This window comes from Conger conger, chromosome 1 (assembly GCF_963514075.1).
Source record: "Conger conger chromosome 1, fConCon1.1, whole genome shotgun sequence".
Classification (NCBI taxonomy): domain Eukaryota; kingdom Metazoa; phylum Chordata; class Actinopteri; order Anguilliformes; family Congridae; genus Conger; species Conger conger.
The window spans coordinates 8,446,560-8,468,969 of NC_083760.1; the positions used below are offsets into that span (position 1 = coordinate 8,446,560).

At 44.9% G+C, this 22,410-nt stretch overlaps 1 protein-coding gene across 1 annotated transcript in view; it reads left to right on the forward strand.

Annotated features, from left to right (window-relative positions):
- Positions 1-22,410, forward strand: part of LOC133140095 (MAM domain-containing glycosylphosphatidylinositol anchor protein 1) — a 194,338-nt gene that overhangs the window by 111,618 nt on the left and 60,310 nt on the right. The window contains exons 7-9 of the mRNA XM_061259662.1: positions 12,370-12,639; positions 14,425-14,760; positions 17,941-18,237. Of these exons, the coding sequence (XP_061115646.1) occupies positions 12,370-12,639; positions 14,425-14,760; positions 17,941-18,237 (903 nt within the window). The remainder of the gene's footprint in view (positions 1-12,369; positions 12,640-14,424; positions 14,761-17,940; positions 18,238-22,410) is intronic.

Consider the following 22,410-nt stretch of genomic DNA (forward strand, 5'->3'; position numbering starts at 1 on the left):
CAAGATTTGTCAATGGGGTGAGAGAGCAGTAACTTAAAACAAGCTAATATTTTCTACTTTATAGAAAAGCCTAAAAACGTTCGTTGAGACAGCCATTTTTCTTTGTGCGCACATAAAACACACACACACACACACACATGCACGCACACACCACCACACACAAACAGGCAAATGCACACGCACTTTCTGTTTCACATTCTCTCTCTCTCGCTCTCTCTCTCTCCCCCACTTCTCCTGTCTCTATCAATCCATCTCTGCCCCTGACTTACTCTGCAGACTCCATCCCCTCTCTGCTGCGTCTTTGTTGTTATTTTCTTGTGACAGCACCTTGGCTTGTCGATGTCAGTTTAGCTGTCCTTGTTTCTCTTCTTCTCCCGATATGAGTTTGTGTTTAAATGCTGATACCACTGACAGCACAGAGCCAGTCCGTGAACACTCGGGACCTTTGCAATAAATAATGCGCATCCTGACTGTTTTTCAGTCTTTTAGTGGTTTCACTGAAACGTTATAGAAGCGCAGCCTATTGCCAGATGTACCTATTCATCTGTTGTGTGTGAAAAAAGTCTTTCTACAAAGCTTTTGAAAGATTATGATTAATGGCATGGATTACAATAAATGTTAGACTGTTACCTCTTTTGTCTGCAGTGGTCAAAGTTCACCTACATGCATAATTCATTAATGGAGAGGGAAGTCAATTAGAAGTAAATAATGGAGAGGAAGAATTTCTGGCTTTTGTACCAGAGTGTCTGTGGGTGGAGGTGGTCTTAAGACTATTTGAATGATCATTACTTGGGTAAAGGGGTTGAATAGGAAAAATGAGAGACAAAAAAAAGAAGACGTTCTCCATGTCTTGTTTTCCTTTCAATAACAGTTACATGTTTTAAATTCGCATAATGGAAGATTGACGTGCCCTCTTTCAGAGCAGCTGTTTGTGCTTTTGGAACTGGAGAAACTTAAAAGGGAAAGGCGCAAAAACGTTTCGTTCGGTGCGAGCGGAGAATTGGCGTCTAGAGAAAAATGTCCTTGAGAAAAATAAACCTGACCCTCTTCAACGCTTGAACCTGAGAGAGAGAGAGAGAGAGATAGAGAGAGAGAGGGGGGACAGAGCATTGTAAATAGGATTTTGCAAGTTGCTTTGAATGAAAGCTTTTGCCGGGTAAACAGGAGAAAAGATACAGAGAGGACGTTGGGGATGAAAGAGATCAAAGAGAGGAAGGTGTATTTGCATTTACAGTAGAAGTGAGCCCAGGGTAAAGCCAGTATTATTTACAGGACCTGGGCTGGGTAAGTCAGTCACCAGTGCCAGTGGAAAGGCAAAGGCTCAAACTGTAAAAAAAAAAAAAAAAAAGGGTAAAAATAATATAAGGTGGCAGTCACTGGTGGTGATACATGTATTCATTCCATGGTGTTGCTAAGTAACAATAACACATTTTGAAGTTGAAGTGAGCTCAATACTGTAGGCTGCTTTGAGATCACGGAGAACGGTGACCCTAGAGGTGCTATAAAAATGTATTCTTTTTTATTATTCTCCTTTGCATGTAGGGATGTTAATATTGAAACTGAGCATGCCTTGCATTAGTCCGGGTTTGCATAACATCCTATTGAGTTACTGTTTTCACCTAAATCATTATACAGTATATACCTGCAAAGTGAAATAAAATACTATCAGCATCCTTTAAATGCACTATTTTTTTCCTCTAATGCTCGATAATGGGTTTGATGGAGAACAGTAATGGGCACTTCAGCTAAAATATTTTTGAGTGTCCGTGGGATGAGAACGACATCTAGAGAGAGAGAGAGAGAGAGCGAGAGAGTGAGAGTGAAAGAGAAAGTGGTAGAGTGGGAGAGAGAGAAAGAGAGACAGAAAGAGAGAGAGAGAGGGGGGGAGAGCAAGAGAGGGTGAGGGAAACCAAATGACAGAGGGAGAGACAAGAGTGAAAAGAATGATAGAGAGGGACAGAGAGAGGGGGAGAAGTGAATACCCTCTCCCATTATGCTGCTGATCAATACACCCTGCTATTACATACCATGGATACAGGCTGCTGTTACCCACAGTCAACATAGCCTGGTTCTATGGCAGAGGTGGAACCCGCCGGGATGATGGTCCGTATGCACTGGCGGAACCTCACAGCAGGAAGAGCGCTCTTCACTTTGGTTGGCGTTTATATAGCGCCTTTATCCAAAGCGCTGTACAATTGATGCTTCTCATTCACCCATTCATACACACACTCACACACCGACGGCGATTGGCTGCCATGCGAGGCGCCGACCAGCTCGTCAGGAGCATTTGGGGGTTAGGTGTCTTGCTCAGGGACACTTCGACACAGCCCAGGCGGGGGATCGAACCGGCAACCCTCCGACTGCCAGACGACTGCTCTTACTGCCTGAGCCAATGAGACGACTGCTCTTACTGCCTGAGCCGTGTCGCCCCACTTTGTCCGCCGTGAGTTCAGATGGCCTCATGCCGGGGGCTGCAGAAGGAGGGACCTTGGTACAACGAACGAGTGCTTTTCTCACCAACCGGCGACTCAGAGCACTTTACAGTGATGAGGGGGAAACTTGTCTCAAGCCCCCGCCCGTTGTGCAGCACCCACCTGGGTGATACAACGGCAGCCATTTTGCGCCAGAATTCTCACCGCACATCACAGACGGAGAGAGAGAGAGAGAGAGAGAGCAGCTCACAAGGAATGGGATCCTCACAAGGCCTTACAAAAGGAGCTGTTTGTGTAGCTTGGTGAGGAATGGGCTCCTGTTATGGCCTCAAAAAGGAACTGTGTGTATAGTTGGGTGAGGAATGGGGTCCTCACAAAGTCTTAAAAAAGAGCTGTGTGTGTAGTTGGGTGAGGAATGGGGTCCTCAGAACCTCTTAAAAAAGAGCTGTGTGTGTAGTTGGGTGAGGAATGGGGTCCTCACAAAGTCTTAAAAAAGAGCTGTGTGTGTAGTTGGGTGAGGAATGAGGTCCTCACAAAGTCTTAAAAAAGAGCTGTGTGTGTAGTTGGGTGAGGAATGGGGTCCTCACAAAGTCTTAAAAAAGAGCTGTGTGTGTAGTTGGGCTCCCCACTGTCCTCTGGCAGGGTTGCAGGCCGTAGACCACCCTGCTGGATATAGCCCCATGTCCATCCCCACAGGGCCCACAATGCAAAGCGCCTGTAGTGAGCTCCAGCAGCAGTCCGGTACTGACTCCCAGTGTGAGCTTCCCAGACTGATGTGTGTGACTCAACGCCTGAGGCTCATCCTCCTTCAAAGACGAACCGGTCAGATTTATCACGGCCCTCCACGAGTGTAAATCTTAACTTTGTATTTTGACTTCAGCCCTGCTTTCCCACGAGTTCTCTCGTGCCGATTTCACTACGAGCTTTCCCTGATTCTTGCAAATCCTGGACTTTGGCACGTGGAATGCGGAAAATTGTTCCATGGCTTATCACCTTAGATCCTATCATCTGTCAGGTTCTTCCAAGTGTCAGTTAGCATCCTATTGAGCTTCTTCAGCTGGGATATCAAGCTGTTTTCATTTACTGAGGTACTGCCAACAGCCAATGAAAAAAAAAGAAAAGAAAAAACAGCCACTCAATAACATAATGTGCTAACACAAAAAGCGCTTGTTTTCTGTAAACCGCTGGTGTTTCCTGTGGGGAAAACGGGTGAATAACACAGATGCAACGCGAACGAAACCAGCGCCAGACAGGAACTTAAGATGAAAAATGTGTGGTTGCTATGGCAAGAACACAAAGGCTTGGTTAATATGATGATAAAAAAAGCTATCACTATACGCACAATAAGGGAGAAACAGATAGCTGTGTGTCTTGGAAGAGGAATTGGGTGGGCTTGCGGATGCCATAGCGTTGCTGTACTTATTAAACCGTTCGGTTCCTATGCGCCGCATAACTCATCCACGAGAGACCTCCAGTGCAGTCTGTCTTAGGCCGGTACTCCCCAGTACCTTCCATGAATACCCTGTTTTCTTGGGCTCTGCCCATGATGATCTCCTCCATGTGCTCCTTGGTATTTTTTAGTTGGCTAGGTAAGCAGTGTTTTGATAGTTAACTTTGGTCACTTTTGCTCTGTTTGTTTGGCCCTCGTCCTTATCTTTGTTGTACAGGTAGCAGTTCAAATTGTACTTCCCTCTAGGGTCTTTCAGCGAACTTATCCCTGGTTATGGATATGCACTTTGTTGTACGTCGCTCTGGATAAGAGCGTCTGCCAAATGCCAATAATGTAATGTAATGTAATGTTTCCTTCCTGGTGTCCATGTAAGAGCTTGTCTGGTAATTGGTCTAGTTTGACCTTGGCTTCCTTGGAGAACAATCCCCACTTTCTATGTATGATGTATTTTCTATGTTTGGGTATATTTTTTCTCCGATTGTTCTTTGTTTTTGTGGTGTCTAGCAGCATGTTCAGGTAGGATAGTGTATGGATAGAGGGGCAACATTGGCTCAGGGGGTAAGGGTGGTCGGCTGGCAGTTGGAGGGTTGCTGGTTCGGTCACACCTGGGTATGTCAAAGTGTCCCAGAGTAAGACATCTAACCCCCAATTGCTCCTGATGAGCTGGTTGGTGTCTTGCTGTGACCGTTGGTTTGTGAATGGGTGAATGAGAAGCATCATTTGTACAGGGCTTTGGATAAAGGCGCTATATCAATGCAGACATTTACCATTATCTACAGCATCCAAATCATAGAAAATCTCAATGTCAAATCTACCAGTGTAAAATCAGATGGTAGTTCTGTTCAGCTCACATGTAAATGGTAAATGGTTGGCATATATATACAGTGCCTTTATGCAAACTCTGTACAATTGATGCTTCTCATCCACCCATTCATACACACACTCACACACCAACGGCGATTGGCTGCCATGCAAGGCACCAACCAGCTTGTCATGTAACTCTATCTTTTCAGCTTTATTGGACAGTATATAGTATAGAGAGACAGGAGGAATGGGAGCGAGAGAGAGGGGAAGACATGCGGTCGGATTCGAACCGCCGACGTCGCGGCTCGCAATGAGCATGTGGTCAGTGCTCTACAGGCTGCGCCACCGAGACACCCGTCATGTAACTCTATTAGAGTTACAAGTACAAGTACTCTATATCAGAGTTGATTTTATAAAGTAACATTTTGCTATCTAAGTTTTGGACTAAGAATAGAAAAATTAAAAGTCAAAATGAAGCATTAATAATTAATACCTGTTGGGCTCCAGTGCCGGGGGTGATGACAGACTCTGCATTTCCTGATTTCAAAGCTTCTGTATTTGTCGCAGAGAAATAAAAAAAAAATCCTTCTTCTGGTCCTTTCCGACCTTCGGCAGAGCTTTCATATCCGTGATAAACTCTGATGATGATAATAAACACAGTACTCTACCCATCGCTATCCAACGTTATTAGCCTGGACCACACATATGTACGCCATTGACCATTCTGTTCATTCCATATGATACACCATATCTACCAAATAAAATTAAGTATTATTATTGAATAACTACAACATAATATTATTGATTAAATTGATATAACACTTAATAGTATTGATTAATCTGTTAACACAGAGTATTGTGTATTTTATAGGCGTGTCATTTTTTACAGTGCACTCTTAGCACTGCGTGACATTTCTCGGTTTGGCACATCTACGGAAGGATGTGTTCAGAAGTGTGACAGCGTTTCGAGCGGCTTCCTCCGCTGCTTGTGATGCCAGTCATGTTCACGCGAACGCCGGTCTTCACGCGGACGCTTGTCTTGTAATTGTACAGTCTCTATATGTGTCGGGGGCTTAAGTGCGGATCTCAAGAACGTAAAGGATGAACCAGGCAGTCTGTCTCCTGTGATTTCTCTCTGTGATGCGTTCATTCAGCCCCGTGCACTATCTCCACATAACCATCTGATTATGCTCTTCAAAGTAGGTCAAGCCATTAAATATGATCCAGACACAGATGACAAGAGATATTGATTTTTTTTTTTTTTTACCATAATCCTTGGTTGGTTGTTTGCGTGCGCTCACTCTGTTCGTCAAATCCACCAATAAACCAGCGGGACAGTGCCTCTCAACAAAGGGATTTTGATTCACTGTCCTCTGCCTGCAGTGGAAATTAATAAACGGATTAATTTTTTTTTCCCTTCCTCAGAAACAAATCCAGGACAAGTATCTGTTTGGTTATTTCAAGTGTTGCACAAACATAATTGATTCCTGGTTCTGAAGCAATAGCCATGTAAAGAAAAAAAAGAAAAGAAAATAGAGACAAATTTGAAGACCATTTTAATGCAATTTTAATAAGGCAATTTTAATTTTCAGTGCAGTGAAAGGAAATGGGCGTAACGGTCGTATACCTTTGTCGATAAAGACCTCCATATGTCTGTTTGTAATCTGCTGTGTTTCATCACTAACCTGCCTATACTCAGCTGAGAACCATCTACAGTTCTTCAACTGATGACGCATGGTCCAGCAGTCTTATTTGACCATTAATGACACTCTGAGAAGGCTTGGCTAATGAACGGCTAGTTAAGAAGCCATCTAAATGCACAATTTTCTGCCGCTAATCTGTAGCCTGCCTGGTTGTTTCTGAACGATTAGCTGCCATTAATTGGCTGGACCTAATTGGGCGTGCTGGGTTCCCCAGACGGTGTCCTGCCTGCGGTGGCCTTGGTCTTTCCCTGGAGAATCCAGCGACAGCTCAGTCTCTTCACCCCGTGACAGGGGCACGTTGTAATGGCCGCTGAGGTCTCCTTAATCTTCTCAGGCCCTGAGGGCTTTCCTGTCGAGCATCCCACATTACTTCTTTGCCAGAATGGCTCTCATTAGCCACCAAAGAGCTTTCGGTGACAACACGTATGACAAAAGAAAAAATCACCGTACTAAAATCTCCCTGCTCCTACGGGAGAGCATTTGGCCAAAGATTGACATTACTAAATGTTGTGACTCAATTATCTCCTGACTGATTGCAGCCCAGGTGTTTCTTGGTTAACGACCCAAACTCAAAAAGATCAAGTCCCATTTCAGAAAGTAGAAGATATATTTTATTGAACCCGGTTGCACCTTAGCCACGAGGCTACAGGCTGCCCCCGACACCCAGATTTTATTTAAATATCCTGACAAACCCTCAGCTGAAAGAGGAACACCCATAAAAATGGGTGTTAGAACACCGGACCGAATACTGTAGACCTGGCCGAATCCTTAGTGTTCTGAGTCTTGAATTCTGCCTACTGCTGAGTCTTAAATATGTGGGAGACTATTTTTTCAACTCTTCTGAAGGAGCTGAATAAATGTCACATCACTTGACTTCAAGCTACAGCTCCCCAAAATATTACGGAATTGTATTGCAGGTATTAAGCTTGCTTTTATCCAAAGCAACTTAACAGCTCATTAGAGGGGACAGTCCCTCTCCCAAGGGACAATGCAGGGCTAAGAGCCTTGCTCAAGGGCCCAACAGCTGCCCAAATATATCTTCTTCTTTCTGAAATGGGTCTTAATCTTTTTGAGCTGTGCAGATGTTATCGTGGCTACAATGGGGCATGAACCACCAACCTTCCAGGTCCCAGTCACATACCTTAGCCACTAGGCTACAAGCTTCCCCTGGACTCCCTTCAGATGATCTCCATGTGAAACTGTAAAGAAGTGCAAACCCTGCCAGCCAATAAGTTTTCTTTGTATATATAAATAAATATCTGTTTATTCAGCTGCCAGATGCTCTATCATAGACTATTGTTTCTCCCTGACTAAATCATTAAGGTTGGCTTTCCTGAAGACAGATATAGATAAACTAGTGATGATAAATGACTTAAATTATGGTGTTGTCATGTCTTGTAATGCTTTGTATTAATTACTCTCCTACTCTGCCGGTTGCGATAATCCTCTCTAAAAAACCCAACCGCAACTGCAAATATCTTTTATTTCCTGTTTGCGTTAGCAAATGGAGTACCTCATAAATACGAAATGTTGCTAAACAGTTTAGAAATAGATAGAATGCCAAAGTGCAGAACGATATCTGGCTCTAGGGTAATAATGAACTACGTTGTATATAACAAGCTCTATAATACATGCAATTCTTTAACGTTTTGGCAACTACTTGATTGATTTACTCTCCTTTTGGAAACTACCTGATTGATCTCCTTGATGTGATTCACATGATTGATTGACGATGTTAAAAAGGATGCTAGGCTTTGCCTAACTGTCGCGTTATACGTTATATGCACGAGGGATTAATCTGGACGAGGATCAGCGTTGAAAGACCCCAGTTGGAGTGCAGACAGTCAATAAGGGGAACGCTGATCCCATCCTGCTGCTGTGTGGATCTTTTAACCCTGAGATTACTTCCATTCGTCCCTGTTCACTAAAGCTCGGTGCAACACATCAATCCCATTACTTTGGGACACCCACAGCCTGATACTACTTCCCATGTCCACACTGGAGGAAATTGAAGCAATAACTCTTTCCCCCTCTCTCTTGCTTTCTCCCTCTCTTGTCCTTTCCTGCTCACCGCAATCACTTTTATTTGTTGTACAAATAAGAAACTGGTAGCATCACGGAGCCTCCAGCCGCAGTAGCAGCAACTCAAACAGCACTCCCAGGCAGCGAGGCACTGTTGTTCCCTCGTAGGGGAACCATTTTTTTCAACAGAATGTTACCTGGCTGTCATAGTAATGGTACGAGAGCCCTTTTAACAGCAGAGGCAAAAAGCCTCATTCTTAATGAATGTTTGTCTTTGGATTCATGTGTCATCAGGTACTGGCACTAAAAGCTGTAACTGTCGTCCCACGTTCAGTCATGGAGAAAGGGCACGGTCCACGACCGCGGCAGTGCTGTACACGGGAACAGCCAGAGAGGGACAATTCCGCATTAATATTAATAATACACTCCTCTAAAATGGAGCCTGCGTTTAGAGGTCAGGATGATTTACTCTTTATGGTGATTTTGGGGAGGCGAGTTGTTCTTTTTTTTTTTTTGCGCGGGTGAAATTAACCACGCTGATGGGAATGAGGCTCCATTTCTCGCGGGTCTTTCGGGGGATCTGGGGGGGGGGGGTGTAACAGACACACACACACACACACACTCAGGCAGACAGACACACACACACACACGACTGCGTGTGCGCTGCACCTGGAGAGACTCCCTCCTCCTCTCACTCTCACGGGTCATACAGGGCCCTTCGGTCACTCCTCACCGGTCCGGTCACAGTTTCCTGCGATCGTCTTATGGCCTGAGAATGGTTTCACAGAACTCACCCTAAACCCACTGGAGTGTTTGCTGGCAGTTTGAACTCGGTTATGGGCGGACTGATTTTGAGTTGTCGTTTGAGATGTGGACCCAGTATTTGTTCTATGGTTCTGGTACTGGTCCTGGAGTAGGACTAGCAGGAAATAAGCCATCGCCTAGGTGACACTGTGGTAGGGATTGTGGGATTGGGGGGGGGTGGAGGGGGTTGATGTGGGTGGGGGCATGGGGGTTCAGGGCAATGCATCAACGAGATTGAATCCTGATGAACTGGAGATTAGAAGGACCTGTGGACTTTAATGAATCGATTCCTATTTTTGGGCGCCGAGATGGGATTACCCTGATTCCAGCCTGAGTGATCAGAGCATAAAAGCTAGGGTTGGAGGCGGGAGGGGGCGTAGGGGGCAGCTGCTGTTCCCTGGGTGTATTGAATTGGAAAGACCATCCTGGGGTATTATGGGTATTTATCCCCCTGTTTTCATTCACTTACCTCACACTGGATTAGAGTATGCACCTGTTTAGCCTCCATCTCCTGCTTGCCATTATACACACACAACTGTTCCCAGAATGCAGTGCTGGCTAACCCCTCCTATGGAGCACTGGGTACATGCGCAGGCTATTGTGCACGTACGTCCTGTATGTGCAACATCGTGTGAAAAGGACGTGATTTCATATGAAGCTGCCGAATGGGGCCAGGCTTGTGCATTCTCTCACAAGGACAGGCAACAATGTGCAGGAGTGAATATGAACCAAACATTTATGAGAGCACGCTGGCAGAGAGACAGGCAGACAGGCGCACAGACATGCAGGCATTCAGACAGACAGACAGACAGACAGACAGACAGCTATCGGAATCAGAGAAAGCCAACAAGCTTCCACCTGCTGTTCCTCAATATTTTCACAATTTCTTCTTTCAAGTAATACTGTAGCATTTTCTAAATTATAATTTCTAGACCAGTTTTTGTCCAGATGCTGTTTACAGCCATTAGCCAAGGTCAATGGTAAGGACTATGATATTAATGAAAGGGAATTGCAACAACAATATAAACATGTCCAAAACATTTTTTTTCCTAATCTTTATTTCTAAAGCACATTTCTTGATGTCAAGGTTGTTCAGAGAAGCTGATACATGCATGTGAACAAGAGAGTGTTTCATAAATTATATAAATGTTTTAGAAACAGTTTTTAAATATTTTAAAAATAGAATATGGTAAAAAGACATCTCTAAAGAGATGGGTTTTCAGTTTTTTTAAAGTAAAAAATGTGTCACTGTTACTAGGCTCTGAAATATGTATTAATGTGTAGCTCAAAACATTTCATTTTAGGTCAAAAAATTGTGTTGCTGTTCCTGTAGCATAACACCTTCGGTAACATGACACAAAACCTTTATAAAAGATGAATAAGCAAATATCATGACTTATGTATGGTGATGCAATGTTATGTAAAATGTTATTCTCAAATATAACAGGTTGCATTTTTATTGGATTAATTAAAGTTTTATGAGCTCACAGCAACTGTACTGGTTTCAGAAAATAGATCTATGATGACCTCTTTTCATCTAAAAAAAAAGAAAGAAATACAAATGAAAACTTTGAAACCAGCATATATTTAACATAGTGTAAGGGCAGTAAGTAGTTAATATATGATGTGAGGGAGTTAAAGAGTATAGTGTGTGTACCACTATCATTGGCCTCAGTATGGATTCCTTTTTGGGGTGTTTGTGTCAGACCTGGTCAGTTACTTCTATGTGCTTGATTGATCTTGCCTGGTGCAATTTAGCCAACCAAGTGAAGCAGAAGGCGGGGTTTGCACTTTTTGAGAGCATGTCATAGGTCCAATACGCCAGACAAGCTCAGTAGAAGGTATAAAAGTGGGGGCGGCCTGTAGCGTAGTGGTTAAGGTAAATGACTGGGACACGTAAGGTCGGTGGCTCTAATCCCACTCTAGCCACAATAAGGTCTGCACAGCCGTTGGACCCTTGAGCAAGGCCCTTAACCCTGCATTGCTCCAGGGGAGGATTGTCTCCTGCTTAGTCTGTACGTTGCTCTGGATAAGAGCGTCTGCCAAAATGCCAATAATGTAAAGTAGTTGGATCCAAAACTATTACGTATTTGACCCAGGTCTGTAGTGTCTGTGTGTGTGAGCGAGCGTATGTCAGCGTGTCCACGAGTTGGGGTGATTACACACCCCGCACGTAACAACAGGATGCTACTCTCCCCGTGAACCAAATCTCCTCCATTTTGTCATTTGGTCCGTCCGTGCCACTGCTGGCCAATCAGTCGCCTGGCCTTTCCCTCCCGTCGATGGGCGACGTGTCCGAGATGATTTATATTATAGGATGAAAGTGACAGAGAAGGAGGGAAGCTGTTTCAGCGCGGGGAGATGCTAATGGCGGGTGTTTGTGACAGATTGGCCGCTCTGCAGAGAGACTGATGAGAGTCGAAGGCGGTGTACAGGTTTGGGATCCAATAAAATATGTACATTTCATCTTTTATGAATAGCTTTAAATAATGATGGGGAAGGCACAATGGTGACATTTATTTTTCAATAGAAAATGAGTCAGATTTAGCCGGGCAGAGCACTTACCTTGATATGTAATGAATGATTGGAATCTCGCGAAAATTGCCCTCCTTATCTATGATAATAGCTTTATCGTTTCAGTTAATGGCTAATAAATGATTCAAAAGACCTCTTTCAGGGTGATGTCCCCGATGTCCGCAGAAGGAAGATACGTCTGTCTCTTTATGTAATAGAAACCTACAAGTTGATGTAACACACAGTCTGTATCCTCATATAAGTCGTAAGATGATGTAAATTAAACACAGCTTGTCTCTTCAAAAGATGAAGGTGATGCCCATTACACCGTGCAAAAAAAACCTGTCTTTACAAGTCTTGTAATTAGACTTAAAATCGTATTTCTTTCTCTCAAGTACAATTATTGGCTTTGTTTAATGTTACTGTTTGCTTGACAAACTGTCTCACCTCATTTGCAATATTTTTGTCTTTTTTAGCAAGAAAGTGACAGAAATAACAAGTCTAAGTTTACATAAAAGATGGAATGACTTGTTGCGACTGATTGTTTTTGTGGGTGTTTGCAGTGCACACACTTTGCGTCTCCATGTAGTGTGTCGCTAAGGACGATGTAACCGACTCTCAGCCTGTGTCCTCCTCTTAGCCCCTCCTGCCCTGCGTCTGTCCGTTAACGAGACCCTGGTGGTGGACCCCGGGAGGGACGTGACCCTGTCCTGCGAGGTGACGGCCGGGAACCCCACGCCCACGGTGTCCTGGTCCCGCTACCCCGGGCCCATGCCGCCCCGGGCCCAGATCCGAGGGGGCTCTCTGTCACTGCGCTCCGTCACCCCGGCCGACTCGGGCTACTACAACTGCACCGCCGTCAACAGCGTGGGCAACCCCGCCAAGCGCACCGTCAACCTGATCGTCAGAGGTGTGTGTGCATGCGTGTGTGCGTGTGTGTGTGTGTGTGTGTGTCTGTGTGTGTGCCTGTCTGAGCGTGTGTGCGTGTATGTGTGTGTGCGTGTGTGTGTGTGTGTGTGTGTGTGTCTGTGTGTCTGTGTGTGTGTGTGTGTCTGCCTGAGCGTGTGTGTGTGTGTGTGTGCGTGTGTGTGTGTGTGTGTGTGTGTGTGTGTCTGTGTGTGTCTGTGTGTCTGTGTGTGTGCCTTTCTGAGCGTGTGTGTGTGTGTCTGTGTGTCTGTGTGTGTGCCTTTCTGAGCGTGTGTGTGTGTGTGTGTGTGTGTGTCTGTCTGAGCGTGTGTGTGCGTGTGTCTGCGTCTGGGTGTGTGTCTGTGTGTATGTGTGTGTGTCTGCCTGAGTGTGTGTGTGTGTGTGTGTCTGTCTGAGCGTGTGTGTGCGTGTGTCTGCGTGTGGGTGTGTGTCTGTGTGTATGTGTGTGTGTGTGTGTGTCTGCCTGAGTGTGTGTGTGCGTGTCTGTCTGAACGTGTTTGTGCGTGTGTCTGCGTGTGGGTGTGTGTCTGTGTGTGTATATGTCTGTGTGTGTCTGTGTGTGTATGTGTGTGCATGTGTGAGTGTGTGTCTGCGTGTGTATGTGTCTGTGTGTGTGTCTGTGTGCATGTGTGTGTGTGGGTGTGTGTCTGAGCGTGTGTGTGTGTGTGTGTGTGTGGGTGTGTGTGTGTCTGCGTGCGTGTACTTGCGTGTGTGTGTGTGTGCGTGTGCGTGTGCATATGCATACGTGTGTATGTACAGTATGTGTCAGTGTGTGTAGGTGTGGAAGTCTGCATACCTGTGTGAGTTAAATATTTAGCTTGTAAAAAGACATCTTTGTTTCATGTAAGAGAGCACAAACATTCGCCATTGTATTCCATTTTTAAAATAATCTTTTAAGTCCATACAGTATGTTTTTGTGCGTGTTTGTACATGTGTTCATGCAACTTTGCACATTATCATTAATTTGTGTATCAGTGCTATTTCATGGGTGAGTGTTTGAGGGCTGTTGATCTCTGCTCTCTTCTGCCATGTCTACGAGGCTGATATGATCACAGTTTTAGAGGTTAAGTGTGCCGTTGTAATAATGTGCTTCTATATAAACCTTTTATCCGTGAACCATGGATATTTTTAACCTTTTTAAATGCCTCTGTTTACTGCAATTAACCCGACTGTGAAGTGAACCAATTAAACAGGATGTTTTTCAGAGAGGAAATCATGTCTGTTTTCTCGCTAAGTGGGCAGCATCGTGTCAAGCACGTGCAATGCCTGTAGCGATTCCGTGTTCAGACAGGTAGACGTGACAGAAGTTTCATATTTGAGTGTGGAAGAAAAACCATATGGTGTAGCTACACCCGCCAAAGCTTTTATCAGGCTGTCATCACGAGGCCCCCCACTTAACTCCTCTGTTTTTATTTTTCCGTAAACGCCTCTTCCAATTCCCGCTGAGAATATGCTACCCAGCATAACCCCAGTATGAACCCAACATGACCACAGTAAGGCATATACTTCCTTTCCTGTCCAAACAGTTAGTTTGAAGTGGTGAGTACTAGGTGCCCTTGAGGGGTAAGAAACTAGTAATTATTGTTGAGCTGAATGGTCTGTTTTCATTAGTATGTTATATTATGTTATGTTAAAGAAATCATTTTGCAGCAAGCAAGCCACCGTTAAAAAAAAAAAAAAGCAGCAGGTAAAAGTTTACTCTTTAATTTCCCTTCAAAGGTTCTTCCACTTTTCTTTGTTGCTCCAACGCTCTCTCCTCCCTCCGCAGTCATGAGGAACCTGACCTTCCAGATCACGCCGGACCTCAACAAGGACAGCGAGTCCATCCAGATCGGCCGCGACCTCAAGCTGTCCTGCCACGTGGACGCCCAGCCCCAGGACAAGGTGAACTACACCTGGTACAAGAACGCGGTGCCCGTCGTGCCCTCGGAGAGCCTCCTCTTCCTGCGCAGTGACCCCGACATGGCCCCCGGCACCAGCAGCCTGGAGATAGTGGACATGAAGTTCCGCGACCAGGCCACCTACAGCTGCGTGGCTAGCTTCCCCGGGAGCTCCGTGTCCGAGCTGCGGGTGGACGTCAACATCACCCAGAGCAGCGGTGAGGGTTCTTCCTCCTGGACTCCTCTTCCTCCGTGTCTGCCAAACAGAGCTATGCACAAATACAGCTATGCCAGCTTCACCAGCTCGAAAATGTAGCTGGTCTAGCTGGGTATGAGCTGGTCAACCAGCATGGCCAAGCTGGTCATGAAGCTGGTCTAGCTGGGTATGAGCTGGTCGTAAAGATTGTCTAGCTGGGTATGAGCTGGTCAACCAGCATGGTCAAGCTGGTCATGAAGCTGGTCTAGCTGGGTATGAGCTGGTCAACCAGCATGGCCAAGCTGGTCATGAAGCTGGTCTAGCTGGGTATGAGCTGGTCAACCAGCATGGCCAAGCTGGTCATGAAGCTGGTCTAGCTGGGTATGAGCTGGTCAACCAGCATGGCCAAGCTGGTCATGAAGCTGGTCTAGCTGGGTATGAGCTGGTCGACCAGCATGGCCAAGCTGGTCATGAAGCTGGTCTAGCTGGGTATGAGCTGGTCAACCAGCATGGCCAAGCTGGTCATGAAGCTGGTCTAGCTTGGTATGAGCTGGTCAACCAGCATGGCCAAGCTGGTCATAAAGCTGGTCTAGCTGGGTATGAGCTGGTCGACCAGCATGGCCAAGCTGGTCGTAAAGATTGTCTAGCTGGGTTGAGCTCGTCCAGCAGCTAGTGCTGATAGCTTGTCTGAGCTGATATCTGGTTGAAACAGCTGTTTTTGTCAGCAGGGAGCAGAACTCTGTCAAGTTTAACAGTTTGTATGTTCCTATACACTCTTAGATAGAAGGGTTCTTTTGCTTTTCTCCATAGACTAACCCTTTTTAGTTCTTTATGGAACCCTCTATCATAGGTGTGAAGTCTGAAAGCTCCCAGACAAATAATTATTTTGTCCAACAAGGAACCCTTGAAATAGTTAGGGTCCTTTTGGGGCCCCTTTTTTTTCTCAGAGTGTAGGCCTACCTGAACTCTGTTAGAGCCAATAGTGTTCAGTTGATTTTACACTGGGCATGTTGCGATGAACCTCGAACACCTCTACCTTGCTTTAACTTACCTTCTTCCCTTCCCTGAAGCTTCTCTTCTTCCTCCTCTGTCCCCCTCTTCCTTTCATCCTCTCTCCTCTTCCTTCTTCCTCCTGGTGATGTTTTCTTTTCTACCTCTCCCCTTCCTTTGCCACATACAGCTCCTTTATTATTTATTAGTGTCCTTATTAATTCTAGCCATCATCATACAAGAAGAGGACTCCCAACTGTGAGCGGTCATTGGTTCATTAACCAAAGAGCCGTTCCTCTTCCAGACTCTCTCCTCTCTGAACGGGGCCCCCGTAACACACAGACCAGGCCAACTTAGTTAGTCAAATCTGTTATAAAGTCTGTAAACACCGACCCACAGCTTTCTTCACCCTCAGTGTATCGCTTCCTGAATCTGAAATGGCATCTGATGGCGTGTAGAAGCTGCCTTTAATGCAGACAGACTGTGGAGTGCACTTGTGGATGGTGATCAAAAGAGAGAAAAACAAACAAATGAGTGAAAAACAAGATATTAAACTGCTTTGTTCTGTGTGAAAGGCTGTCGGTTTACACGCTAGGAATGGTAAAAGTATTTTAAGACATGCTGCGATCACTGATCTCAGTCCCCATTGTTGAAAAACTACCCAATGAGGAATGCAAGCATGTGAGACTTTTTGTATTTATTTTTGACTATGATTTTATATTTCTATTGGGGAAATAACTTGGGTAGCAAAGAAACATTTGAAACATCCACATGGGCTCATGGATTAATTTTTTTTTCATACTATATAATGGATTGTGCAAGAACCAACAATGTCCCTTGCATTTTCCATTAAAAAATAAAACTCAGCAGTAATAGAACATGTTACTTGCTTTGTGATGCCTTCTACCCAAGTGAGGCTTGGGTGCCATCTCTAAGAAGAGGCCTTGCCATTCTCCTGCAGATGGAGTTTGCAGAAGGCCACAGCTTTGAATTGTGGGAAGTGGGGCACTGTGTCTAAAGAGTGTGCACTCTTCTTGTGTCCTTATCCTTGAGAAAAATAATTTCATTTCTATTTCAGTTCATTGTTTGCCCTTTTGTCTGTCTTGTTCACGACTCATATTTTCACTATGTTGTGAGAAAGAAAAGATCCATACGAAACGGGAGAGTGGCAGGTATAAGCAACACAGTCTCCTGTACACTCGTTTTCAGTGGCGGCCTCGTCTATCATGAGAAAACTAACGGCTCAAGGTTAATGGGTATTCGCAAAATGAACAACTATGAATTGAGACTTGAGGTGCCTGAATGTGTTTGTTTAAGGCCCCAAATGAAAAACACACAGAGAATAAGCCTCTTTTTGGGCCTTGCCCAGAGTTCCTCACCTGGGGAAAGGAAGTTTGGGATGGGTCATTGAGCTAGAGCAGACAGCTCCTACCCCCATTCCCAAGGAGGACACAGAAGCCTGTAGGGATGTACATGAAAGCCTCTGGACACCCTGTTTCACGTCCCAGGTTTTTGGGGTCTGGCTGTATGGGATCAGTGGTCCCCAGCAGTCATTGGGTGGTTCTTATTATTGCGTTTACAGCCTTCGTAATTTCTTCAGAACCGCGCCCCCATAGACCACCTCCCGCTCAAGTCCCCACCATGAACTATGATAGAAGAGAGTCTCACTTTCTCATTCTCTTCTCTGTTTACCTCTCTCATTCTCTCATCCCTCATGGGGATATTCTATTTCTCTCTCTCTCCCTGTCTCTCCCTCTGTATTTTCCTGTCTCTGCCCCCCACCCGCCCAGCTTTCTGTAGCTGGATGGATTCTGTTAAAGTTGATGTGGAGTTTCGTCACATAGATATGCTGTCCTGACTGTGCGTGAAGTCCCTGGCAGTCAGTGGTAAAGGCCATCACCCTGTCACCGCCTACCCTACTGTCTTCAGCAAGACTCAGTCAAGTGTCAGAAAGCGGGCCCCTCCCTCCTCTCTCGATGAGACATTAAACCGAGGTCCTGACTCACTGTGGTCATTAAAGATCCCAGGACACTCTTCGCAAAGAGTAAGGGGTTCCCTGGTGTCCTGGCTAAATTCCCAACCTGGCATCCTTCATCCCCTGATTGTCATTTTGTTCCCTCTCCGACTAAGCTGATACGTGGTGAACATTCTGTTACAAAATGACTGTTAGAGGGAGGATACATCTATCTATCTATCTTTCTATCCTCTTGTCTTGCAGTTATTCCGCCGGTGCTGACAGTGCCCACTGGTGGCGGGACGGTGACGGTGCGGGAAGGATCGTGGGCGGAACTAGTGTGTCTGGTCGACGGGAAACCCCGCCCCCCTGTGCTGTGGTCCCGAGCGGACAAGGACCTGCCCATGCCCAACGGAGACTGGGCCATGGAGACCAGGGACGGGCGTCTGCGGCTGAACAACGCCACGCGGGACCTCGCCGGGACTTACCGCTGCCAGACCGCGCAGTACAACGGGCTCAACATCAAGAGACGGGAGGCCCAGGTCCAGCTCATTGTGCAGTGTGAGTACAGCCATAGAGTGAGCCAAGTCTAGTTCATGTTTCAACGTCAAGAGACGGGAGGCCCAGGTTCAGCTCATTGTGCAGTGTGATTACAGCCATTGAGTGTAAGTGTAAGTCCAGGTCATCTTGCAAGTAAGTTCAGCTCGAGAGTGTAGACAAGTCCAGACTAGCCCAACTCCAGGTCATCATGCAGTGTTCAGCTGTAGAATATAGGCCAAGTACAGGTCATTGTGCAGTGTAAGTTCAGCCCTAGAGTGAGCTAGGTCTAGATCATTTTTTGAACGTGTGCAGCTCGTCAGTGTAGTCCAAGTACAGGTCAAAATGCAGTGTAAGTTCAGCTCTAGATAGTATCCCGATTCCTGTGTGGTCACAGTTCCTGAGTAAAAATCTACAAAGAGATACTATAAAATAGGCTGTCCTGTCACATCTTTGCAGTAATTCACACATATTTTGAATAGTTGAATATTGTTGAACACTGCCTTTTGAGAAATTACCTCATGATGGAATTATAGTACGATCAGATAAAACTATTTACTCCTGCTATCACAGGTTTGGCACTTTATAAGTCAAATGTACCTTTATTAAATGCACACCACAGCATATTTTGAATAGATGAATATTGTTGAGTATTATGTCTGTTGAGAAATCACCTGATGATCTAATTACAATCTGATCAGATAAAACTATTTACTCCTGCGATCTGCCGCTATGTATTTCCAAAAAGCATGACAGCGCATTTAGAGATCCACTAAAGGATGAGGGTCCCTAACAGAAAACAAAAATGATGGACAAATCCATGAATAAATATGGCTGAAGGTCACACAGGGTAGTAGATATACAATAAATTCAATTTTATATTTATATTTGGATTCCTGACTTGTGTGCTAGCTACACTGTGCCATTAACCAACAAACTCCAAAATCAATAATTAATCTCAAATCTGGTTACGTATACCATAGCAATGCTATTGCAGCGTGTACTTTCTGACATTGGCTAGGTCGGCTTTAATTATCCGAAGAAAGAAGCAGCCAAAAGTAAGAATGAAGGAGGATATTTCAGACACTAGTTTTGCTTTTATGGACGAATGAAAATAAATCAGCAAAATATTAGGGAGGGCCTTTCTGAATCAATGACTCCTTCGTCCGAAAGCAGCCCTAAATCTGCCCAGTCCTCAGTCCCATTGGTCACACTTAACAGTAAGGGTACATGAATTGGCATTAACTAATGTCGTTGTTAACATGCATTCATTGATATACAGACACATTAATTACTTTTCATTAGTTAACATAATTGTTAACTACTAACTAATGTGTTAGTTACACTAATATTTATACATTAGGATAAACCTATACTTAGCTAACCATTAACAAATACATAAACTTTTTCATTCCAATATGAATTGGCATTAACTAATGTAGTTCTTAACAAGAATTAATGATGTACAATTACATAAACAAACCTAAACAGATTAACCTCTCAGTAGGTTGTTATGAACTACATTATTTAATGCCAGTCCATGTAACCTTATTGTAAATTGTTACCATCCGGTTTTGTGGATGTGGGATCTGGCGCCTTGTGCCGGGTGGCCATTTTGTAGATGTTGGGATAAACACGCATGATAAGGAATTGTGGGATGCAGGCTGCCTGGAGCCAGCCCGCTTTCTCTTCCTCTCTCAGTATCTGGTCACCCCTGCGTGTGTCTCTATCGTTCTCTCCCTGCCGTGGTCTCACTCCCTCTCTCATCTCTTCATCTCACTTAGTCACTCTCTCCCCCCTGTCACCCACTCACTGTCCCTCATCCTTTGCTCTCTGTTTTTCTTTCTTTATGGAGAGCTCCTTTGTCTGCCCACACTTAGGGGACTTTATGATTAAAACAACTTTTTTTTTTTTTACAAGCGCTGAGTTATTGTTTGGCCATGGGGCGGGTATTGTGCTGTGAAATGTAAGTGCTGTAGGGTAATCTGTAGCAGAAGAACCATTAACAACCATTACTTTTCAAACTCATTCGCTCTCTCTCTCTCCATCTCTCTTCATGTCTGTCTCTGTCTCTCTCCCTCCCTTTCTCTCTCTCGCCCTCTCTCTCTTTCTCTCTCCATCTCTCTTCATGTCTCTGTGTCTCTCTCCCTCCCTTTCTCTCTCCCGCCCTCTCTCTCTGTCCTTTTCCCTTTCTCTCTCACTCCCCCTCCCCCTCCCTCTGTGTGTGTGTGTTATTCCTTCTCTTAGCCCAGTCACTGGTGTCTGACCGTGTCAGTGGTGTATAATAGTCATGAATGTGGTTGGGAGTGTAGCACACTTACAGAGACTGATAATCAGGCCTCAAAATGGCCGCCCCTGCCTCCCTCCTCTCTGTCACCCAATAGACGGGAAAGGGAGACAGCCAGTTGTCTGCCTCCGCCTGTGCCCACATTCCTTCCAAAACTCACAGCGAACCGTCAAAGGCACTTTTTTTCTACAACACAAGCTGCTGGGAATGACAGACAGTTGTGGGGATGGGTTTGTGTATATGATTGGGTATCCTCCTGCTGACGTGGTGTCTGATTGGTCAAATTGTGTGACGTGCCCACGCGGAAATGCTGGATCAATTCGCTGATGAACTACTCATCTATTTGCCATAATGCCAACAAAACTGCAGTGCTCACCGAATTAATGAGACGACATGTATATTCACAGTCAATGTTTATGAATATTAGAGAGGGTAGAGAGAACAGATGTTCTGAACAGAAATTGGACTGTTTGTGGCTATACACTGAAATCGTCAGAGGTTTCGTTTTTTTTCTGGGGGGAAAACAAAATAAATTTATTTTTATTTCTTTTTTTTTCGAACCCGTTTTCGGATCATTTGGAATTGTGCCTCTAGAGTTAGCATTGCTCTACATACCTACCAGTGTGCTTATTCAACTATATATATACATATATATATATATATATATATGTATATATACTCTAGATCACTAAGTACTACAGCAGCTAGTGCTAATTACATGAGAGGAGCATCTTTCTCTGATTACAACTGGCAGCTTGGAGTTGCCTAGCTACACTATTGTAACTGCAAGCAGAGATTGCTTACACCCCCCTACCCCCACTTTCTGAGGCTGGACACCCTTACAGAAATGGAACATACTATTATTAATACATTGAAATAAATTAGATTATAAATTATGTTATCACATATATTTTGCTACTTTCAGATATATATATTTTATTTATTTCTCCTTTATTTGACCAGATGAGTCCCATTGAGATGGTTATCTCTTTTAGCCCTGGCCAAGGGAGGAGCAAGCAGAGACTACAACATAAAATTCAATACAATACAAAAGCACAACAAAGTTACACATTAATACAGTCTCAAGTATAGAAGTACTCTCAGAAGTGAAGAGACACCAGAGTTACTTTTTTGTTCTTTAAGGAGCACATTTCCCAAATGCACAATACTGTTCTTTGGTTACTAATTAGTACCTTTTACCACAGAAAAAAGGTACAAATTAATTATTAAACCGATGGCTAGGAGTACAGTTTTATATACCGTAAGGGTACAACCCCAGTGGCACGAAGTTTTCGGCACCGTACCCTTTTCTTCTGCGAGCGTACATTTCGGGGCGAATGCGTCTCTCGGTGTCGTGTAACGTCCCCGTTAACGTGCGCGTGATCGTGAGGGATCTGTAGGCGTGATCTGCCACGGGGTAATTTCACGTGTTGCCGAGCGACTCGCCCTCGGGCGAATGGCATGTAGTCAGTCATTAGCGAAGGTGAATTTCTGACAGGTTAATTACACGTCATTAACACTGACGGCGCGTGGCGAAGCCGCTCTCAGTGACACGCTGGGGCGTAAGTCTGGGTGCCCCCCCCCCCCCCCGGCCGAGTCCCGCCTTCTCCTCAAGCTGTCATCTGGCTGTTCTTAGTCTGAGATCGTGGAGTTCTCGGGAGAGGTCGACGAGTAGAAGCTGTTGGGACGTTGAACCAGATGGATGTTGAACCAGACTATTTTCACCGCAGTTCTAATTCAAAGGCCCGCTCTCTCTACACTTTTTTTTCTTCGACAAATTCAGTGCGTGCTGCCTTTGATCGCTGCCGTCAATGCCATACTTCACGTTATTTTATTGGCAAACAAACATATTTTCAAACATTGAAACGCTGAAAAAAGCATCTAACCTGCAGTCTGGCTAACAGAAGTGC